This window comes from Procambarus clarkii, chromosome 23 (assembly GCF_040958095.1).
Source record: "Procambarus clarkii isolate CNS0578487 chromosome 23, FALCON_Pclarkii_2.0, whole genome shotgun sequence".
Taxonomy (NCBI): Eukaryota; Metazoa; Arthropoda; class Malacostraca; order Decapoda; family Cambaridae; genus Procambarus; species Procambarus clarkii.
The window spans coordinates 12485186-12504966 of NC_091172.1; the positions used below are offsets into that span (position 1 = coordinate 12485186).

At 48.6% G+C, this 19781-nt stretch overlaps 1 protein-coding gene across 3 annotated transcripts in view; it reads right to left on the minus strand.

Annotated features, from left to right (window-relative positions):
• Positions 1–19781, minus strand: part of LOC123764092 (irregular chiasm C-roughest protein) — a 268455-nt gene that overhangs the window by 67577 nt on the left and 181097 nt on the right. For 2 of the 3 annotated variants that reach the window (XM_069329891.1, XM_069329889.1), the window contains exons 3-6: positions 18584–18696; positions 9833–10059; positions 7873–8060; positions 6854–6982 (exon numbers count right to left, since the gene is read on the minus strand). In XM_069329891.1, coding sequence (XP_069185992.1) covers positions 6854–6982; positions 7873–8060; positions 9833–10059; positions 18584–18696 — 657 coding nt within the window. The remainder of the gene's footprint in view (positions 1–6853; positions 6983–7872; positions 8061–9832; positions 10060–18583; positions 18697–19781) is intronic. The other variant, XM_069329890.1, reaches the window with a different exon arrangement.

Genomic DNA, 19781 nt, shown 5'->3' on the forward strand with positions numbered 1-19781 from the left:
CGAACACGCGTGCACATGCAACACATGCAATCACACGAAAGCGCACGCACGCACACACACACACGTAGTACAGTAGTAGGACCTGTCCACCAATAGCGTGACTGTTGAGAGGCGGGACCAAAGAACCGAAACTCAAACCCCCGAAAGCACAACTAGGTGAGTACACACACGCACACACGTATGGTTGTGGCAGGAGGCCCCTGGCTGTATGGTTGTGGCAGGAGGCCCCTGGCTGTATGGTTGTGGCAGGAGGCCCCTGGCTGTATGGTTGTGGCAGGAGGCCCCTGGCTGTATGGTTGTGGCAGGAGGCCCCTGGCTGTATGGTTGTGGCAGGAGGCCCCTGGCTGTATGGTTGTGGCAGGAGGCCCCTGGCTGTATGGATGTGGCAGGAGGCCCCTGGCTGTATGGTTGTGGCAGGAGGCCCCTGGCTGTATGGTTGTGGCAGGAGGCCCCTGGCTGTATGGTTGTGGCAGGAGGCCCCTGGCTGTATGGTTGTGGCAGGAGGCCCCTGGCTGTATGGTTGTGGCAGGAGGCCCTGGCTGTATGGTTGTGGCAGGAGGCCCTGGCTGTATGGTTGTGGCAGGAGGCCCCTGGCTGTATGGTTGTGGCAGGAGGCCCTGGCTGTATGGTTGTGGCAGGAGGCCCCTGGCTGTATGGTTGTGGAGGGTCATGGGGAGGGGGTAAGGATGTGTGGGATCGTGGGGAGGGTGCAGGGAGAGAGAGAGAGAGGTCAACATCTATACACAGCTGACCTACCCCAACCCCAACATGGAGAATACATCACATACGCTGACGATGTCACCCAAATAATATATCAACCGGGACCATCAAAGCCGCTACTCACCAACAAGACCAAAGCAGCAATTAAATTCATAAACAACTTTGAGAAACAATGGACAATTAGCACAAACAAACAAAAGCTCCAGATAATACACATTGTAAAAAGAAACCCAGACCCCATTATCCTTGACAACAGTTCGATCCAATATGCGGAGGTAGGCAGAATACTGGGACTCATGGTCAATAGAACAGGGATAAAAATTCATGTAAGGGACAGACTAAACAGGGCCAAAGCAGCATTAGGAAAACTGAGGAGATTCCGAAGCCTCAGTACAAACATTCAGATCCACCTATATATGGCTCTAGTTCGGCCGCATCTAGAGTATCCCTCAGTACCACTACACACCTTAAAGAAAACTAACATGCAGAAACTACAAGCAGTGCAAAATAAGGCGCTAAGGAGAGCAGCAAAATACCGTCCACCATATGATCAGACAATCCAGGAGCTCCATGAACTCCTGAACATACAGCCACTAAACATCAGACTGCAACACCAAGCCATCATGGCGTGGAACGCCATCGAAATGTTAGAGGACCCAATGTTTGAAAGATTACTCCAAGATGAGACGCCCCGCTCCCACAGCTGGTGGCCCAAGATGAGACGCCCTACTCCCTCAGCTGGTGGCCCAAGATGAGACGCCCCACTCCCACAGCTGGTGGCCCAAGATGAGACGCCCCGCTCCCACAGCTGGTGGCCCAAGATGAGACGCCCCGCTCCCACAGCTGGTGGCCCAAGATGAGACGCCCCGCTCCCACAGCTGGTGGCCCAAGATGAGACGCCCCGCTCCCACAGCTGGTGGCCCAAGATGAGACGCCCCGCTCCCACAGCTGGTGGCCCAAGATGAGACGCCCCGCTCCCACAGGTGGTGGCCAAAGATGAGACGCCCCGCTCCCACAGCTGGTGGCCAAAGATGAGACGCTCCGCTCCCACAGCTGGTGGCCCAAGATGAGACGCCCCGCTCCCACAGCTGGTGGCCAAAGATGAGACGCTCCGCTCCCACAGCTGGTGGCCCAAGATGAGACGCCCCGCTCCCACAGCTGGTGGCCCAAGATGAGACGCCCTACTCCCTCAGCTGGTGGCCCAAGATGAGACGCCCCGCTCCCACAGCTGGTGGCCAAAGATGAGACGCTCCGCTCCCACAGCTGGTGGCCCAAGATGAGACGCCCCGCTCCCACAGCTGGTGGCCCAAGATGAGACGCCCCGCTCCCACAGCTGGTGGCCCAAGATGAGACGCCCCGCTCCCACAGCTGGTGGCCCAAGATGAGACGCCCCGCTCCCACAGCTGGTGGCCCAAGATGAGACGCCCCGCTCCCACAGCTGGTGGCCAAAGATGAGACGCTCCGCTCCCACAGCTGGTGGCCCAAGATGAGACGCCCCGCTCCCACAGCTGGTGGCCCAAAAGCCTCGATTCACTAGATGAAAACCCCGCCCCACAGTACATAATTCCCAGGTGAAACACCGGCCAGAAATCCCTCCCAATACTTGAAAAAACTATGTATATATATATATATATATATATATATATATATATATATATATATATATATATATATATATATATATATGTCGTACCTAGTAGCCAGAACGCACTTCTCGGCCTACTATGCAAGGCCCGATTTGCCTAATAAGCCAAGTTTTCCTGAATTATTATATTTTCTCAATTTTTTTTCTTATGAGATGATAAAGCTACCCATTTCATTATGTATGAGGTCAATATTTTTTTATTGGAGTTAAAATTAACGTAGATATATGACCAAACCTAACCAACCCTACCTAACCTAACCTAACCTATCTTTTTAGGTTAGGTTAGGTTAGGTAGCCGAAAAAGTTAGGTTAGGTTTGGTTAGGTAGGTTAGGTAGTCGAAAAACAATTAATTCATGAAAACTTGGCTTATTAGGCAAATCGGGCCTTGCATAGTAGGCAGAGAAGTGCGTTCTGGCTATTAGGTACGACATATATATATATATATATATATATATATATATATATATATATATATATATATATATATATATATATATATATATATATATATATATATATGCGAACAAGCCTGAATGGTCCCCAGGACAATATGCAACTGAAAACTCACACCCCAGAAGTGACTCGAACCCATACTCCCAGAAGCAACGCAACTGGTATGTACAAGACGCCTTAATCCACTTGACCATCACGACCGGACATAATGAGGTGATAGCCGAGGCTATTTGAACCACCCCACCGCCGGCACTCGGATAGTAATCTTGGGCATAGCATTTTACCAAATCACCTCATTCTTTGGGGCACACGTGAGGAACACAAATGCGAACAAGCCTGAATGGTCCCCAGGACAATATGCAACTGAAAACTCACACCCCAGAAGTGACTCGAACCCATACTCCCAGAAGCAACGCAACTGGTATGTACAAGACGCCTTAATCCACTTGACCATCACGACCGGACATAATGAGGTGATAGCCGAGGCTATTTAAACCACCCCACCGCCGGCACTCGGATAGTAATCTTGGGCATAGCATTTTACCAAATCACCTCATTCTTTGGGGCACACGTGAGGAACACAAATGCGAACAAGCCTGAATGGTCCCCAGGACAATATGCAACTGAAAACTCACACCCCAGAAGTGACTCGAACCCATACTCCCAGAAGCAACGCAACTGGTATGTACAAGACATATGTACAACTGGTATGCCCCAAAGAATGAGGTGATTTGGTAAAATGCTATGCCCAAGATTACTATCCGAGTGCCGGCGGTGGGGTGGTTCAAATAGCCTCGGCTATCACCTCATTATGTCCGGTCGTGATGGTCAAGTGGATTAAGGCGTCTTGTACATACCAGTTGCGTTGCTTCTGGGAGTATGGGTTCGAGTCACTTTTGGGGTGTGAGTTTTCAGTTAGTTATATATATATATATATATATATATATATATATATATATATATATATATATATATATATATATATATATATATATAATGTGTGTGTATGTATGTATATATGTATGAATATATGTGTATGTATGTATATGCATGTGTATATGGGAATATGTATACATATGCATATATAACTCAATAAATAATAACAATAATAATAATAATAAAATAAATAGCCTTAAACAGAACAACATGTGTGGAAGCATCAGAGTGTGTATATATGAATGGTACACAGTATTCATCTATAGACATCCATATATGGTGAAACACATGTGAAGAACCTCTCGCACACTCACAGCTCGCTGACATGAGAGAGAGAGAGAGCCTAGCTTAACAGCCAACACCCACACATATCGCCAGCTGAGAGAGAGAGAGAGAGAGAGAGAGAGAGAGAGAGAGAGAGAGAGAGAGAGAGAGAGAGAGAGAGAGAGAGAGAGAGAGAGAGAGAGAGAGACAGACAGAGAGACAGAGAGGGAGAGACAGCTCTCCCACCAACACACACAGCTGCCCCAGGTGCGGCCTGAGGCCAGGGAGGGCTTCCACCTGGCCGGCCACACACTGTGCTCGGTCCTCCACGACTCTCCACTCTAACATAACAACATCTAATATATTTTTCCTTTCATACGTAACTTTGACGACTGAGCTAAGAGAGACAGTAGGCACCGCCTCAATCTTTACACTCAAAGGAAATGTAAAATTTATTTTCAGGTTCAAATGATAGAAATACATGTAGGACTATTTGCAAATCGTTATATATAAATGATGTATATGAAAAATGGCATCTGTGTCAGAATATTTAGTAAAGATAAAGTGTATTTAAGATGCAGACACACTGCTGGGACACTAACCTCATCAGCGGGGCGGGGGGGGGGCTTGTCTCTCTGTCTCTGCTTGATTCTCTCGAGTTGTGTGTGCTCTGACACACACACACACACACACACACACACACACACACACACACACACACACACACACACACACACACACACACACACACAGCCCAGTAGGCTCAGGAACCTGTACACCTGTGGATTGACGGTTGAGAAGCGAGACCAAAGAGCCAGAGCTCAACCCCCGCAAGCACAATTAGGTGAGTACACAGAGGGGTCTACAGGGGGCCTGTGTACTCACCTAGTTGTGCTTGCGGGGGTTGAGCTCTGGCTCTTTGGTCTCGCTTCTCAACCGTCAATCAACTGGTGTACAGATTCCTGAGCCTACTGGGCTCTATCATATCTACACTTGAAACTGTGTATGGAGTCAGCCTCCACCACATTGCTTCCTAATGCATTCCACCTGTTAACTACTCTGACACTTAAAAAAGTTCTTTCTAACGTCCCTGGGGCTCATGTGGGTACTCAGTTTCCACCTGTGTTCCCTTGTTCGCGCACCACCCGTGTTAAACAGTTTATCTTCATCTACCTTGTCAATTCCTCTGAGAATTTTACAGGTAGTGATCATGTCTCCCTTTACTCTTTTATCTTCCAGTGTCGTGAGGTGCATTTCACGCAGCCTTTGTGTGTGTGTAGCCTCATGGCTAAGTGGACAACGCTCAGGGTTCATAGTCCTAAGGACCCAGGTTCGACTCCCGGTCAAGGCAGAAACAAATGAGCAGAGTTTCTTTCACCTTGATGCACCTGTTCACCTAGCAGTAAACAGGTACCTAGGATTTAGGGGATTGTTATGGGGGTGTATCCTGGAGGTCAGTAGTTCGCTATCGATACCGGCCTAAAGTATACATGGTTATCTTGAGATGATTTCGGGGCTTAGCGTCCCCGCGGCCCAGTCCTCGACCAGGCCTCCTTTTTGTTACACATTCCCAGGAAGCAGCCTGTAGCAGCTGTCTAATTCCCAGGTACCTATTTACTGCTAGGTACACAGGGGCATGAGGGTGAAAGAAACTTTGCCCATATGTTTCTACCTCCGTCGGGGATCGAACCCGGAACCTTAGGACTACGAATCCCGAGCGCTGTCCACTCAGCCGTCAGGCCCCCTTACGGTCTGAGATTTTCACAATGTGAAAATGTGAAAAAAATCACCCTTCTGAAGATGTATTATTAAATACGAAAGTACTTAAGGAAATTCCTGTTTCAATTCTTTCTTCGTGGTCTGACACTGTCATACATACATATATCTATATATATATGTGTATATATATATATATATATATATATATATATATATATATATATATATATATATATATATAATATATATATATATATAATATATATATATATATATATATATATATATATATATATATATAATATATATATATATATATATATATATATATATATATATATATATATATTATATATAAATATATACACACACACACACACACATACATATAACGTGTGAGTGCGTTGCGCCGAACACTTCACAAAACAACTATCCTTCAAAATATAGAAGGAAAATACCTCCCAATATGCGCAATGTTTATTTACAATGCCTTGTGACGCGCCAGGTGGAAGTGGCCCCCCAGTGTGTGGGCCGGCGTGGTGAGGTAGGGAAGGGGGGGGGAGGGGTTGAACGGCTGGGGTTAGGAGGGTCGGTGGTGAAGGGGCGAAGTTGGGGGGTTGTGGGTATGGTCCAGGTGGATGGAGTTAGTTAGAAGAAAATAATAGAAATAATAAGGTGGTGCGAGTAAGTCACACCATTCACACTGTTGTGATCCATGTTTACATGGCTGTAGATCTTATCCTGACCAAAATCACAATGACATTCAAAGGAAGACTATGCCCCTTGTCAGTTCTCAAGATTTCCTTGGAATCATAAGCCTTCCATTGTAAAGTTGCTCCCGCTCCCTCTCGTCCACCGCGAGTTCCATGTCCCCTGCTGCCAGCAACTTGAACTGTATATTACCATTCAATACTCGCCTGGATTCTGTGTCTAACGTTAATGCTAGAGTACATTACTGTCCTTTTTGTCACCACACCCGTTATTAAGTCCTGTCGGACATGTGAGTTCGAATCTTTCAGAGGTTCTTTGGAGATACCCTCGGAATATTTCGTCCTACATAACATTGCCTTGACTACTGTAACGCGTTACATCAAGCTCGCTTGAACGCGACTCACCTGTACACGAGGAGGGACGGGTTAGCGCGGGCAGAGCAAAAGAAGGTGGCCTGGCCTCCCTCAGCCACCTGCTGCGGGCGGACCTTCAGGTGAACCTCCGGAGAGAAGAGAACACTCATCTCGATGGTGCTGGAGGCCGGGGGGGGGGGGTAGAAGGAGGGTGCATGATTATCATTGTAACATGTTACGAGGTAGTTAAGCTAATGTGTAAAAGCTATTACTGCAACACATATGTGATAATTTAGAGCTTGTTATACATATTATAATTTGTAGATATCTAGTGTTTGTTAGATTGTCGTCTGATGTTCGAAGGACTATTTGCTATGTGGTTCGAAGGACCAAATTGATGAATATGTTAGAAGAGCCTAGGTGAGTTAGAGCCCGCCATGTTAGTGAGGGGTTGCAGCCCTTTGGTCGTCAAGACTTCACCAACGATGCTGTGGGGAAAACTAACACCATGTGTCATTAAATTATGTATCTATCACTCCACACGACTTGTGTAATGAGTCGCTCAGGTTAGTGTCTATTTTAGGTGAGAATAATAAATAAGTGTCTGTAAGGTGTGAATATGGTGAGCTATTTTATCAAGTGTATGCATATACATCATGTAAGAGCATGCATACATCATGTGAGTGTATACATAAACGAACTGAGTATGCATACACCAGATGTGTGTACACATACACCAAATGAGTGTATGCATATGCCAGGTGAGTGTACGCATACACCAGACGAGTGTATGCGTACATCAGACGAGTGTACGTATACACCAGACGAGTGTACGCATACACCCGACGAGTGTACGCGTACACCAGACGAGTGTACGCGTACACCAGACGAGTGCACGCGTACACCAAACGAGTGTACACGTACACCAGACGAGTGTATGCGTACACCTGACGAGTGTACGCGTACACCAGACGAGTGTACGCGTACACCAGACGAGTGTACGCGTACGCCAGACGAGTGTACGCGTACGCCAGGTGTCTCGTGGAGAGCGTGCACAGTGTGAGGCTCACCTGGTGAGGGGGTGGCTGAGGGCCTGGTTGGAGATGAGGCAGGTGAGGGAGGCGTTGTGGTGGGCCCGGCGGGGGGTGAAGGTGAGGGTGGACACCACCTTCACCCTCTTGCCGTCCTCCAGCGGCTGCGTCTCCGTCGTCCACCCCGCCCGGATGCTCTCGCGACGACTCTCGTCCACCCACTGCACCTGACGGACCACCAAATGCTGTTTGTGTTATTACCTCTTTGTCGTTCACAGTGTGTGTGTGTGTGTGTGTACTCACCTAATTGTACTCACCTAATTGTGTTTGCGGGGGTTGAGCTCTGGCTCTTTGGTCCCGCCTCTCAACCGTCAATCAACTGGTGTACAGATTCCTGAGCCTACTGGGCTCTATCATATCTACATTTGAAACTGTATATGGAGTCAGCCTCCACCACATCACTTCCTAATGCATTCCATTTACTAACCACTCTGACACTGAAAAAGTTCTTTCTAATGTCTCTGTGGCTCATTTGGGTACTCAGCTTCCACCTGTGTCCCCTGTGTGTGTGTGTGTGTGTGTACTCACCTATTTGTACTCACCTATTTGTGCTTGCAGGATCGAGCATTGATTCTTGGATCCCGCCTTTCCAGCAATCGGTTGTTTACAGCAATGACTCCTGTCCCATTTCCCTATCATACCTAGTTTTAAAAGTATGAATAGTATTTGCTTCCACAACCTGTTCCCCAAGTGCATTCCATTTTCCCACTACTCTCACGCTAAAAGAAAACTTCCTAACATCTCTGTGACTCATCTGAGTTTCCAGTTTCCACCCATGTCCCTTCGTTCTGTTATTATTACGTGTGAACATTTCATCTATTTCCACTTTGTCAATGCCTCTGAGTATTTTATATGTCCCTATCATATCTCCTCTCTCTCTTCTTTTCTCTAGTGTCGTAAGGTTCAGTTCCTGCAGACGCTCTTCATATCCCATCCCTCGTAACTCTGGGACAAGCCTCGTCGCAAACCTCTGGACCTTCTCCAGTTTCTTTATGTGTTTCTTCAGGTGGGGGCTCCATGATGGCGCGGCATACTCTAAGACGGGTCTCACGTAGGCAGTGTAAAGCGCCCTGAAAGCCTCCTCATTTAGGTTTCTGAAAGAAGTTCTAATTTTCGCCAGTGTAGAGTACGTTGCTGTCGTTATCCTATTTATATGTGCCTCAGGAGTAAGATTAGGTGTCACATCCACTCCCAGGTCTCTTTCTCGAATCGTTACAGGTAGGCTGTTCCCCTTCATTGTGTACTGTCCCTTTGGTCTCCTGTCACCTGATCCCATTTCCATAACTTTACATTTACTGGTGTTAAACTCCAGTAGCCATTTCCCTGACCATCTCTGCAACCTGTTCAGGTCCTCTTGGAGGATCCTACAATCCTCATCTGTCACAACTCTTCTCATTAATGTGTGTGTGTGTGTGTGTGTGTGTGTGTGTGTGTGTGTGTGGGTGTGTGTGTGTGTGTGTGTATTTACTATTTGTATTTGCAGAATCGAGTTATTAGCTCTTGGACCCCGCCTCTCTAACCAATTTATTTTTCCTATGTTATGTCTACTACATATTTTGCTATGTAAAACAAACAAACACACACACACCACACACACACACACACACACACACACACACACACACACACACACACACACACACACACACACACACACGTATCCAGCGTGCTGTCCACTCAGCCATCAGCGCCCCCACCAGTGTGGTAGTGTCTATGTCTTCAGGTTATATTTAGGGGCAGCTCTGGTTCCTGCTGGAAATGGTCAATAAGGCTTATATTGAGGTTTGCACACACTTATCATTGTGTGTCCTACACTTCTTCTGAGTGGTGATGTATGGCAAGTGGCAAGGCTCTCTCTCTCTCTCTCTCTCTCTCTCTCTCTCTCTCTCTCTCTCTCTCTCTCTCTCTCTCTCTCTCTCTCTCTCTCTCTCTCTCTCACCTCAGGGGCGGGCCGTCCTCCGGAGCTCTGGCAGAGGACGGTAGCGGGGACCCCGGCGGTGGCGGTGAGTCTGGCGGGGGTGACGATGGGCGGCTCTGGCGGGACGTACACGGTAAGGCGGGCGCCGTGGGACCTGATGCCGGGCACTCCGTCGCTGGCACTCACCTGGCACTGGTACAGCCCGTCGTCGTCCAGCAGCACCGGCTGGATCCTCAGGCTGAAGTCTCCTGGGGCCAGAGGGGGAGTAGAGAGGAGGAGGTTGGCTGAATATGAGAAGATACAGGGGAGAGGGGGAGAGATACAGGTCATCAGAGGGGAAAGACTAAGCCATTACGACTATATAGCACTTTGAAGAGGTAGGACGGAGGAACGGAATGGTGCCCAACCACTTGAACGGTCGGGGATTGAACACCGACCTGCATGAAACGAGACCGTTGCTCTACCGTTCAGTCCAAGTGGTTGGACACACACAGAGAGAGAGAGAGAGAGAGAGAGAGAGAGAGAGAGAGAGAGAGAGAGAGAGAGAGAGAGAGAGAGAGAGAGAGAGAGAGAGAGAGAGAGAGAGAGAGAAGAGAGTGAGAAGAGAGTGAGAAGAGAGTGAGAACAGAGAAAGAGAAGAAAGAGAGGAGAGGAAAGAGAGGAGAGAAGAGTGAGGAGAGAAGAGAGAGAGAAGAGAAGAGAGACAAGAGAGAGATGAGAGAGAAGAGAGAGATATAGGAGGACGAATGATAGGGTCAACATAGCCAGAGAAGATTGTATGTTATCTAATCCTATCCAATTGCATCTTAAAGCGGATAAAACCTTGCTTAAACGGTCTAACACGTGTACCAGTAAGAGGAAATGATCTTGTAAATAGACACACGAATCCAGTATCAAGACAGACCAAAGCTTATAGAAGAACGAGCGAAGAAACTAAGTTGTAATGTCTGGCTCATCTTCAAACTCTCACGTCAAAAATTAAAGGAAGATGGCGAATGGGAACTTAAAAAATGAACAACAAAATAAATGAGACATGGAGGAGCACCTAAGCTACATACAAGACTGTCTAACAAGTGCAGCTGTTTAGCTACAGGAAACAACCTTTAGAGAGACGTGGGCTGGGAGATAGCAAGAAGTTACTATCTTCACCTGGAAGATAGCAACTTGCTGACAAACAATTTTGATTTAGATCAGCAAAAAATCATGCAAACTAAATCTGTCGAGTTTCTGCCAAGAAAAGCGAGTAGAGAGATTGTTTGAGTGTCCGTTGCTCACGAGTGACTAAGCTTCATATTGAGAAATACAGCAGGACCGTGTGATCTTATGGGTGAGAGACGTCGTGTCTCAGATAACAGTGATACCATGGGGGGGAAGGTCTCACCATGGGGAGGAAGGTCTCACCATGGGGGGAAGGTCTCACCATGGGGGGAAGGTCTCACCATGAGGGGGAGAAGGTCTCACCATGGGGGGGAAGGTCTCACCATGGGGGGGAAGGTCTCACCATGGGGGGAAGGTCTCACCATGGGGGGAAGGTCTCACCATGGGGGGGAAGGTCTCACCATGGGGGGGAAGGTCTCACCATGGGGGGGGGGAAGGTCTCACCATGGGGGGAAGGTTTCACCATGGGGGGGAAGGTCTCACCATGGGGGGAAGGTCTCACCATGGGGGGGGAAGGTCTCACCATGGGGGGAAGGTCTCACCATGGGGGGGAAGGTCTCACCATGGGGAAAAGGTCTCACCATGGGGGGAAGGTCTCACCATGGGAGAGGGGAAGGTCTCACCATGGGGGGGAAGGTCTCACCATGGGGGGGAAGGTCTCACCATGGGGGGGAAGGTCTCACCATGGGAGGGGGGAAGGTCTCACCATGGGGGGAAGGTCTCACCATGGGGGGAAGGTCTCACCATGGGGGGAAGGTCTGACCATGGGGGGGAAGGTCTCACCATGGGGGGAAGGTATCACCATGAGGGGGAGAAGGTCTCACCATGGGGGGAAGGTCTCACCATGGGGGGGAAGGTCTCACCATGGGGGAAGGTCTCACCATGGGGGGAAGGTCTCACCATGGGGGGGAAGGTCTCACCATGGGGGGGAAGGTCTCACCATGGGGGGGGAAGGTCTCACCATGGGGGGAAGGTTTCACCATGGGGGGGGAAGGTCTCACCATGGGGGGAAGGTCTCACCATGGGGGGGGGAAGGTCTCACCATGGGGGGAAGGTCTCACCATGGGGGGGAAGGTCTCACCATGGGGAAAAGGTCTCACCATGGGGGGAAGGTCTCACCATGGGGGAGGGGAAGGTCTCACCATGGGGGGGAAGGTCTCACCATGGGGGGGAAGGTCTCACCATGGGGGGGGGGGGAAGGTCTCACCATGGGGGGGGGAAGGTTTCACCATGGGGGGAAGGTCTCACCATGGAGGGAAGGTCTCACCATGGGGGGAAGGTCTCACCATGGGGGGGAAGGTCTCACCATGGGGGGAAGGTCTCACCATGGGGGGGGGGAAGGTCTCACCATGGGGGGAAGGTCTCACCATGGGGGGAAGGTCTCACCATGGGGGGGAAGGTCTCACCATGGGGGGGGGAAGGTTTCACCATGGGGGGAAGGTCTCACCATGGGGGGTAAGGTCTCACCATGGGGGGGGGAAGGTCTCACCATAGGGGGAAGGTCTGACCATGGTGGGGAAGGTCTCACCATGAGGGGAAGGTCTCACCATGGGGGGGAAGGTCTCACCATGGGGGGGAAGGTCTCACCATGGGGGGGAAGGTCTCACCATGGGGGGGGGAAGGTCTCACCATGGGGGGAAGGTCTCACCATGGGGGGAAGGTCTCACCATGGGGGGAAGGTCTCACCATGGGGGGAAAGGTCTCACCATGGGGGGGAAGGTCTCACCATGGGGGGAAGGTCTCACCATGGGGGGGGAAGGTCTCACCATGGGGGAAGGTCTCACCATGGGGGGGGGAAGGTCTCACCATGGGGGAAGGTCTCACCATGGGGGAAGGTCTCATAATGGGGGGAAGGTCTCACCATGGGGGAAGGTCTCATAATGGGGGGAAGGTCTCTCCATGGGGGGAAGGTCTCACCATGGGGGGGAAGGTCTCACCAAGGGGGGGGGGGAAGGTCTCACCATGGGGGGGAAGGTCTCACCAAGGGGGGGGGAAGGTCTCACCATGGGGGGGGAAGGTCTCACCATGGGGAGGAAGGTCTCACCATGGGGGGGAAGGTCTCACCATGGGGGAAGGTCTCACCATGGGGGGGAAGGTCTCACCAAGGGGGGGGAAGGTCTCACCAAGGGGGGGGAAGGTCTCACCATGGGGGAAGGTCTCACCATGGGGGGAAGGTCTCACCAAGGGGGGGGAAGGTCTCACCAAGGGGGGGGAAGGTCTCACCAAGGGGGGGGAAGGTCTCACCATGGGGGGAAAGGTCTCACCATGGGGGGGAGGAAGGTCTCACCATGGGGGAAGGTCTCACCATGGGGGGGAAGGTCTCACCAAGGGGGGGGAAGGTCTCACCAAGGGGGGGGAAGGTCTCACCAAGGGGGGGGAAGGTCTCACCAAGGGGGGGGAAGGTCTCACCATGGGGGGAAGGACTCACCATGGGGGGGGGGAAGGTCTCACCATGGGGGGAAGGACTCACCATGGGGGGAAGGTCTCACCATGGGGGGGAAGGTCTCACCAAGGGGGGGGAAGGACTCACCATGGGGGGGGAAGGTCTCACAATGGGGGGGGAAGGTCTCACCATGGGGGGGAAGGTCTCACCATGGGGGGGAAGGTCTCACCATGGGGGGGAAGGTCTCACCATGGGGGGGAAGGTCTCACCATGGGGGGGAAGGTCTCACCATGGGGGAGGAAGGTCTCACCATGGGGGGGGAAGGTCTCACCATGGGGGGGACACAAATAAGGATATGTTAACCCCAGCAAAGAGGAGATATGTTTTCTCAATAAAAATGCAAAAAAAAAGAAAGCTAAGAATTCTCTGATACCATAAATATTAAAATTTTAAAGTATTTGTTTTGAAATCCAGAAGAAAATGTATAAGAGAGCACTCTTTACCTGCAGGGTTGTGGTAGGATGGAACGCAGCCCTGAAGGTCGTGTGTGCCTGAAACCTGAAGTTTCAACCCATATATTTCACAAAACACACATGGAAGATGGGACAATACGAACACACCACTCTACCTGAAACTGCAAATGGGAAATCACACACACATGCACATGCGTTGGAAGACAGAAGAGTTAGGGGGGACATGATCACTACATTCAAGATCCTCAAGGGAACTGACAGGGTTGATAAAGACAGGCTGTTTAACACAAGGGGCACACGCACAAGGGGACACAGGTGGAAACTGAGTGCCCAAATGAGCCACAGAGATATTAGAAAGAACTTTTTTAGTGTCAGAGTGGTTGACAAATGGAATGCATTAGGAAGTGATGTGGTGGAGGCTGACTCCATACACAGTTTCAAGTGTAGATATTATAGAGCCCAGTAGGCTCAGGAACCTGCACACCTGTTGATTGACAGTTGAGAGGCGGGACCAAAGAGCCAGAGCTCAACCCCCGCAAGCACAACTAGGTGAGTACAACTAGGTGAGTACACTGTGTTAGGAAAGAGAAATCATGCCTCTTGAACCTCGGAGTCTTATGATAAGGCAAGACAGAGAAGGATGGGCAGATTGCGTATTTCTGGACTACCAGAAGGCCTTTGATACAGTACTTCACAGGAGGTTACTATACCTACTTTAGAGGCAGGCGAGAGTGAGCGGAAACGCACTAACATGTGTAAGGAATTACCTGACAGATAGAGGTCAGAGAGTGACAGTGAGGGGGCGAGGAGTCGGACTGGCGTAAAGGAACAAGCGGGGTGCCTCAAGGATCGGTGTTGGGACCTATACCGATCCTTATGTATGTAAACGAATTCATTGCAGTTGAGTCTTATATGTCATGTTTCCAGACGATGCGAAACTTATGAGGGTTGAGACAGATGAGTGTTGTAAGATTCTCCAAGATGACTAGAACAGGTAGCAGAGCTGGTTCGAGGAATGGCTCCTTGAGTTCAGCACCAGCAAATGTAAGGCGATGGAAATTGGATCAGGAGACCGAAAGACCAATACACAATGAAGGGAATCTCCTTATAACAAGTAGAGAAAAAGACCTGGGAGTGGACATAACTCCAGAAGCTCATGTAAACAGAATAACGTCAGCCGCACACACGCCGCTGGCAAAAGTCAGAACATCCTTCAGGAACTTGAATAGGGAAGCTTTTAGATCACTATACACCGCCTATGTGAGGCCAGGCTTAGAGTATGCCGCCGCCCCATCGTGGAGCCCCGTCTAACAAAACACATAAGGAAGCTTGAAAGGATGCAGAAGTTTGCAACAAGACTCGTCCCAGAGTTGCGAGGAATAAGGTGTGAAGAGAGAGACTGAAGGAAATAAATTTGACGACGTTAGAAAGGGGAAAGGAGAGGGGACATGATTCATACGTATAAAATACTTTGAGGGATTGACAGGGTGGAAAAAGAATTTATTTTTTTAAATGAATACCAATAGAACAAAGGGGGCACGGACGGAAGCTTGAGACTCATGAGCTTATGTCAGAGATGATTGAAAGTTTTCTTTTAGCATAAGGGTAGTGAAGAAATGAAATAGTCTAAAGGAGCAGGTTGAAGAGGCTAACTGCATTCATAACTTTAAAAGCAACTGGATATGGAAATAGGTCAGGAGTCATTGCATTAGACAACCAGCGACTAGAAAAGCGGGCTCCAAGAGCTAGAGCTCGATCCTGCAGTCACAAATAGGCGAGTCCTCACACATACACACACACACACACACACACACACACACACACACACACACACACACACACACACACACACACACACATATATAATACATATAATAGAGAGAGCAGCTTCTGTGGCTAGCAGGAACGGATCCAGACTACTAATCATGGGAGACTTCAACCACGGGAAGATAGATTGGGGAACAGAGACCCACATGGAGGCCCAGACACATGGAGAGCTAAGCTGCTATGTGGCAACAAGAAACTTTTTAAGTCAACACATCAAGGGACCGACAAGAATGAGAGGAGAGGATGAACCAGCATTGCTTGATCTAATATTTTCTCTAAATGAGTCGGATATAAGGGAAGTTAAGTTGGAAGCCCCCTTGGGAATGAGTGATCATAGTGTATGAGTGATCGTTGAGTACCTGGTTGAGCTAGGAATTATCTCCTCAAAAAAAAGAACTGGGAACCAAAGGGCTGGCGTACCGAAAGGGAAACTATGAGGAGATGAATAAATTCCTAAGGGATATACCATGGGACACAGAACTCAGAAATAAGTCCGTACAAGACATGATGGACTATGTCACCCAAAAGTGTCAGGAGGCAGTAAACAGGTTTATCCCGGCCCGACGGGAAAAAAACCGAGAAGCAAAAAAAGAATCTGTGGTTTAATCGGCTGAACAAAAGGGCGTGGAGGAACTTCCGAAATAACAGAACACCAGAAGTAGAGAGAGATACCAGAGAACCTGGAACGAGTATGTTAGTGTGAGAAGAGCAGCTAAGAAAAGGTATGAAAATGATATAGCTAAGAAAACCAAGACCGAACCAAAGCTACTGCACAGCCACATCAGGAGGAAAACGGCAGTGAAGGAACAGGTGATGAAACTTAGAACGGGTGAGGACAGGTACACAGAGCATGACAAAGAGTGTGAGGAACTCCACAAGAGGTTCCAGAAGGTCTTTACAATAGAACAAGGAGAGGTCACGGCGCAAGGAGAGGTGGCAGCAAACCAGGCGACCTTGGAGGGGTTCGAAATTACAAGAGAAGTGGTCAAGAGGCACCAATTGGAGCTGGACGTGAGAAAGGCTGTTGGGGCGGACTGAATCTCACCATAGGTATTGAAAGAGTGTGCAGGAGCACTTTGTTTGCCACTCTCCATAGTGTATAGTAGGTCACTGGAAACGGGAGACCTACCAGAAATATGAAAGACGGTTAATGTTGTCCCAATAAACAAAAAGGGTGACAGACAAGAGGCACTGAACTACAGGCCAGTGTCCCTAACTTGTATACCATGCAAGGTGATGGAGAAGATCGTGAGAAAAAACCTAGTAACACATCTGGAGAGAAGGGACTTCGTGACAACCCATCAACATGGGTTCAGGGAGGGTAAATCTTACCTTACAGGCTTAATTCTACGATCAGGTGAAAAAGATTAAGCAAGAAAGAGAAGGACGGGCAGACTGCATTTTTTTGACTGTCGGAAAGCCTTTGACACAGTACCCCATAAAAGGCTGATGCATAAGCTGGAGAAACAGGCAGGAGTAACTGGAAGTGCGCTCCAGTGGATAAGGGAGTACCTAAGCAATATGAAGCAGAGAGTTACGGTGAGGGGTGAGACCTCCGATTGGCGTGAAGTCACCAGTGGAGTCCCACAGGGCTCTGTACTCGGACCTATCCTGTTCCTGATATACATAAATGATCTCCCAGAGGGTATAGACTCATTCCTCTCAATGTTTGCTGACGATGCCAAAGTTATGAGAAGGATTAAAACAGAGGACAGCTTGAGGCTTTAAGAAGACCTGAACAAGCTGCAGGAATGGTCGAACAAATGGTTGTTAGAGTTTAACCCAAGCAAATGTAAAGTAATGAAGATAGGCGTAGGGAGCAGGAGACCAGATACAAGATATTATTTGGGAGATGAAATACTTCAAGAGTCATAGAGAAAGACCTGGGGGTTGATATCACGCCAGACCTGTCCCCTGAAGCTCATATCAAGAGGATAACATCAGCGGCATATGCCAGGTTGGCTAACATAAGAACGGCCTTTAGAAACCTGTGTAAGGAATCTTTCAGAACATTATATACCACATATGTCAGACCAATCCTGGAGTATGCGGCTCCAGCATGGAGTCCATATCTAGTCAAGCATAAGACTAAACTGGAAAAGGTTCAAAGGTTTGCCGCCAGACAAGTACCCAAACTGAGGGGTATGAGCTACGAGGAGAGACTACGGGAATTAAACCTCACGTCACTGGGAGACAGAAGAGTTAGAGGGAACATGATCACCACATACAAAATTCTCAGAGGAATTGACAGGGTAGATAAAGACAGGCTATTTAACACAAGGGGCACACGTACTAGGAGACACAGGTGGAAACTGAGTGCCCAAATGAGCCATAGAGACGTAGAAAGAATTTTTTCAGTGTCAGAGTAGTAGACAAATGGAATGCATTAGGAAGTGTTGTGGTGGAGGCTGACTCCATACACAGTTTCAAGTGTAGATATGATAGAGCCCAGTAGGCTCAGGAACCTGTACACCTGTTGGTTGACAGTTGAGAGGCGGGACCAAAGAGCCAAAACTCAACCCCCGCAAGCACAATTAGGTGCTTGCGGGGGTTGAGTTTTGGCACACACACACACACACACACACACACACACACACACACACACACACATACACATACACATACACATACACATACACATACACACACACACATACACACACACACACACACACACACACACACACACACACACACACACACACACACACACACACACATACACATACACATACACATACACACACACACATACACACACACACACACACACACACACACACACACACACACACACACACACACACACACACACACACACATACACATACACATACACATACACACACACACATACACACACACACACACACACACACACACACACACACACACACACACACACACACACACACACACACACACACTCACCTTCATCGTCTGAGCCGATCATGGCGTAGCGGGAGAAGCCGAACAGGTCCCGCTCGGTGCCGAGACCGAAGCCGTCCTTGGTCCACTGAAGGTGACCCACCTTGTTGATGACCCTGAGGGAGGGAGGGAGAGAGAGGCAGCTCGCACACCTCCAACACCCGTCATAAATGAGGAAAAACACAGAGGACGAAAAAAGAAAAGACGAGAAGAGATGAAAGATTTTAAGAATGAAAAGGCCAGGGAAAATAATAAGAATAGAAACATTAACGAGGGACGAAGAGTTATTTAAGTTATTTAATAATGCCGAAGTACTGGAGAGCGTCGCGTGTCTGAGGAGCCGTCTTAACACTGTCAGGCTGTCACGAGGGATGACAGCCTCATGAATGTTTGGCCAACATACCATACAGCCACTTTTATTTTGTAAGAAAATGTCTTTAACTGCAAAATAACATCACGTATAACCACAGTAATGAAATTCAAGAGGTCAGCATTCCCCCTAACCTGCCACTCTATGGCACAACTGTAATGGGTGTTAACATGACGTTACGAAGTTGTATTATTTGGATAAATATGGATATTTAAATGTATTTCTTGTCTGGAGGACAGACCAATACTTGGAAGACCATCACTTGACCTTGTCACTCACGTGCACCAGACGACAAGTGATGTTCTCAAGCTCTGAGTTTGGTTGCTGCAATATATGCAACAACAAAATATTTAACAATGTAACCATTGCAAGATGTTAAATATTACACACACAAAGTGCCTAGGATCCCCTTTACAGTTAAATGTGATAATGGAGTTTCAAACTCTCATGTTTATTCTCCAAGACAATTCACTTTAATAAGAGAGATCTGGCCACAAGACTCACCTGGGGTAAGGACTATACACTCAGGTGTATTATACTTCTCGGTGTATGTATACTGAGACTTTACTTTAGTCTTGAACTATGTTCCAGAGTAAAGTATTCTTTCAGGCTGGCAGGTCAATTATTGAGGTGGACATAATAGCCCTCCAGAGATTGATGGGTCTTATGCCCTAGACTAAAAAGCCCACATGCAGGGGGAAGACAAAGGTGGTGGCCACCACTTTTGTTGAAGTAACAAGTGGTTCAGAGGGAAAGAAGATAATTATTCAACAATGTTAAAGACTGTAAAAGCTCCTCAAGTCATGAAGTATAAAAGGCAGGAGTTGGAGA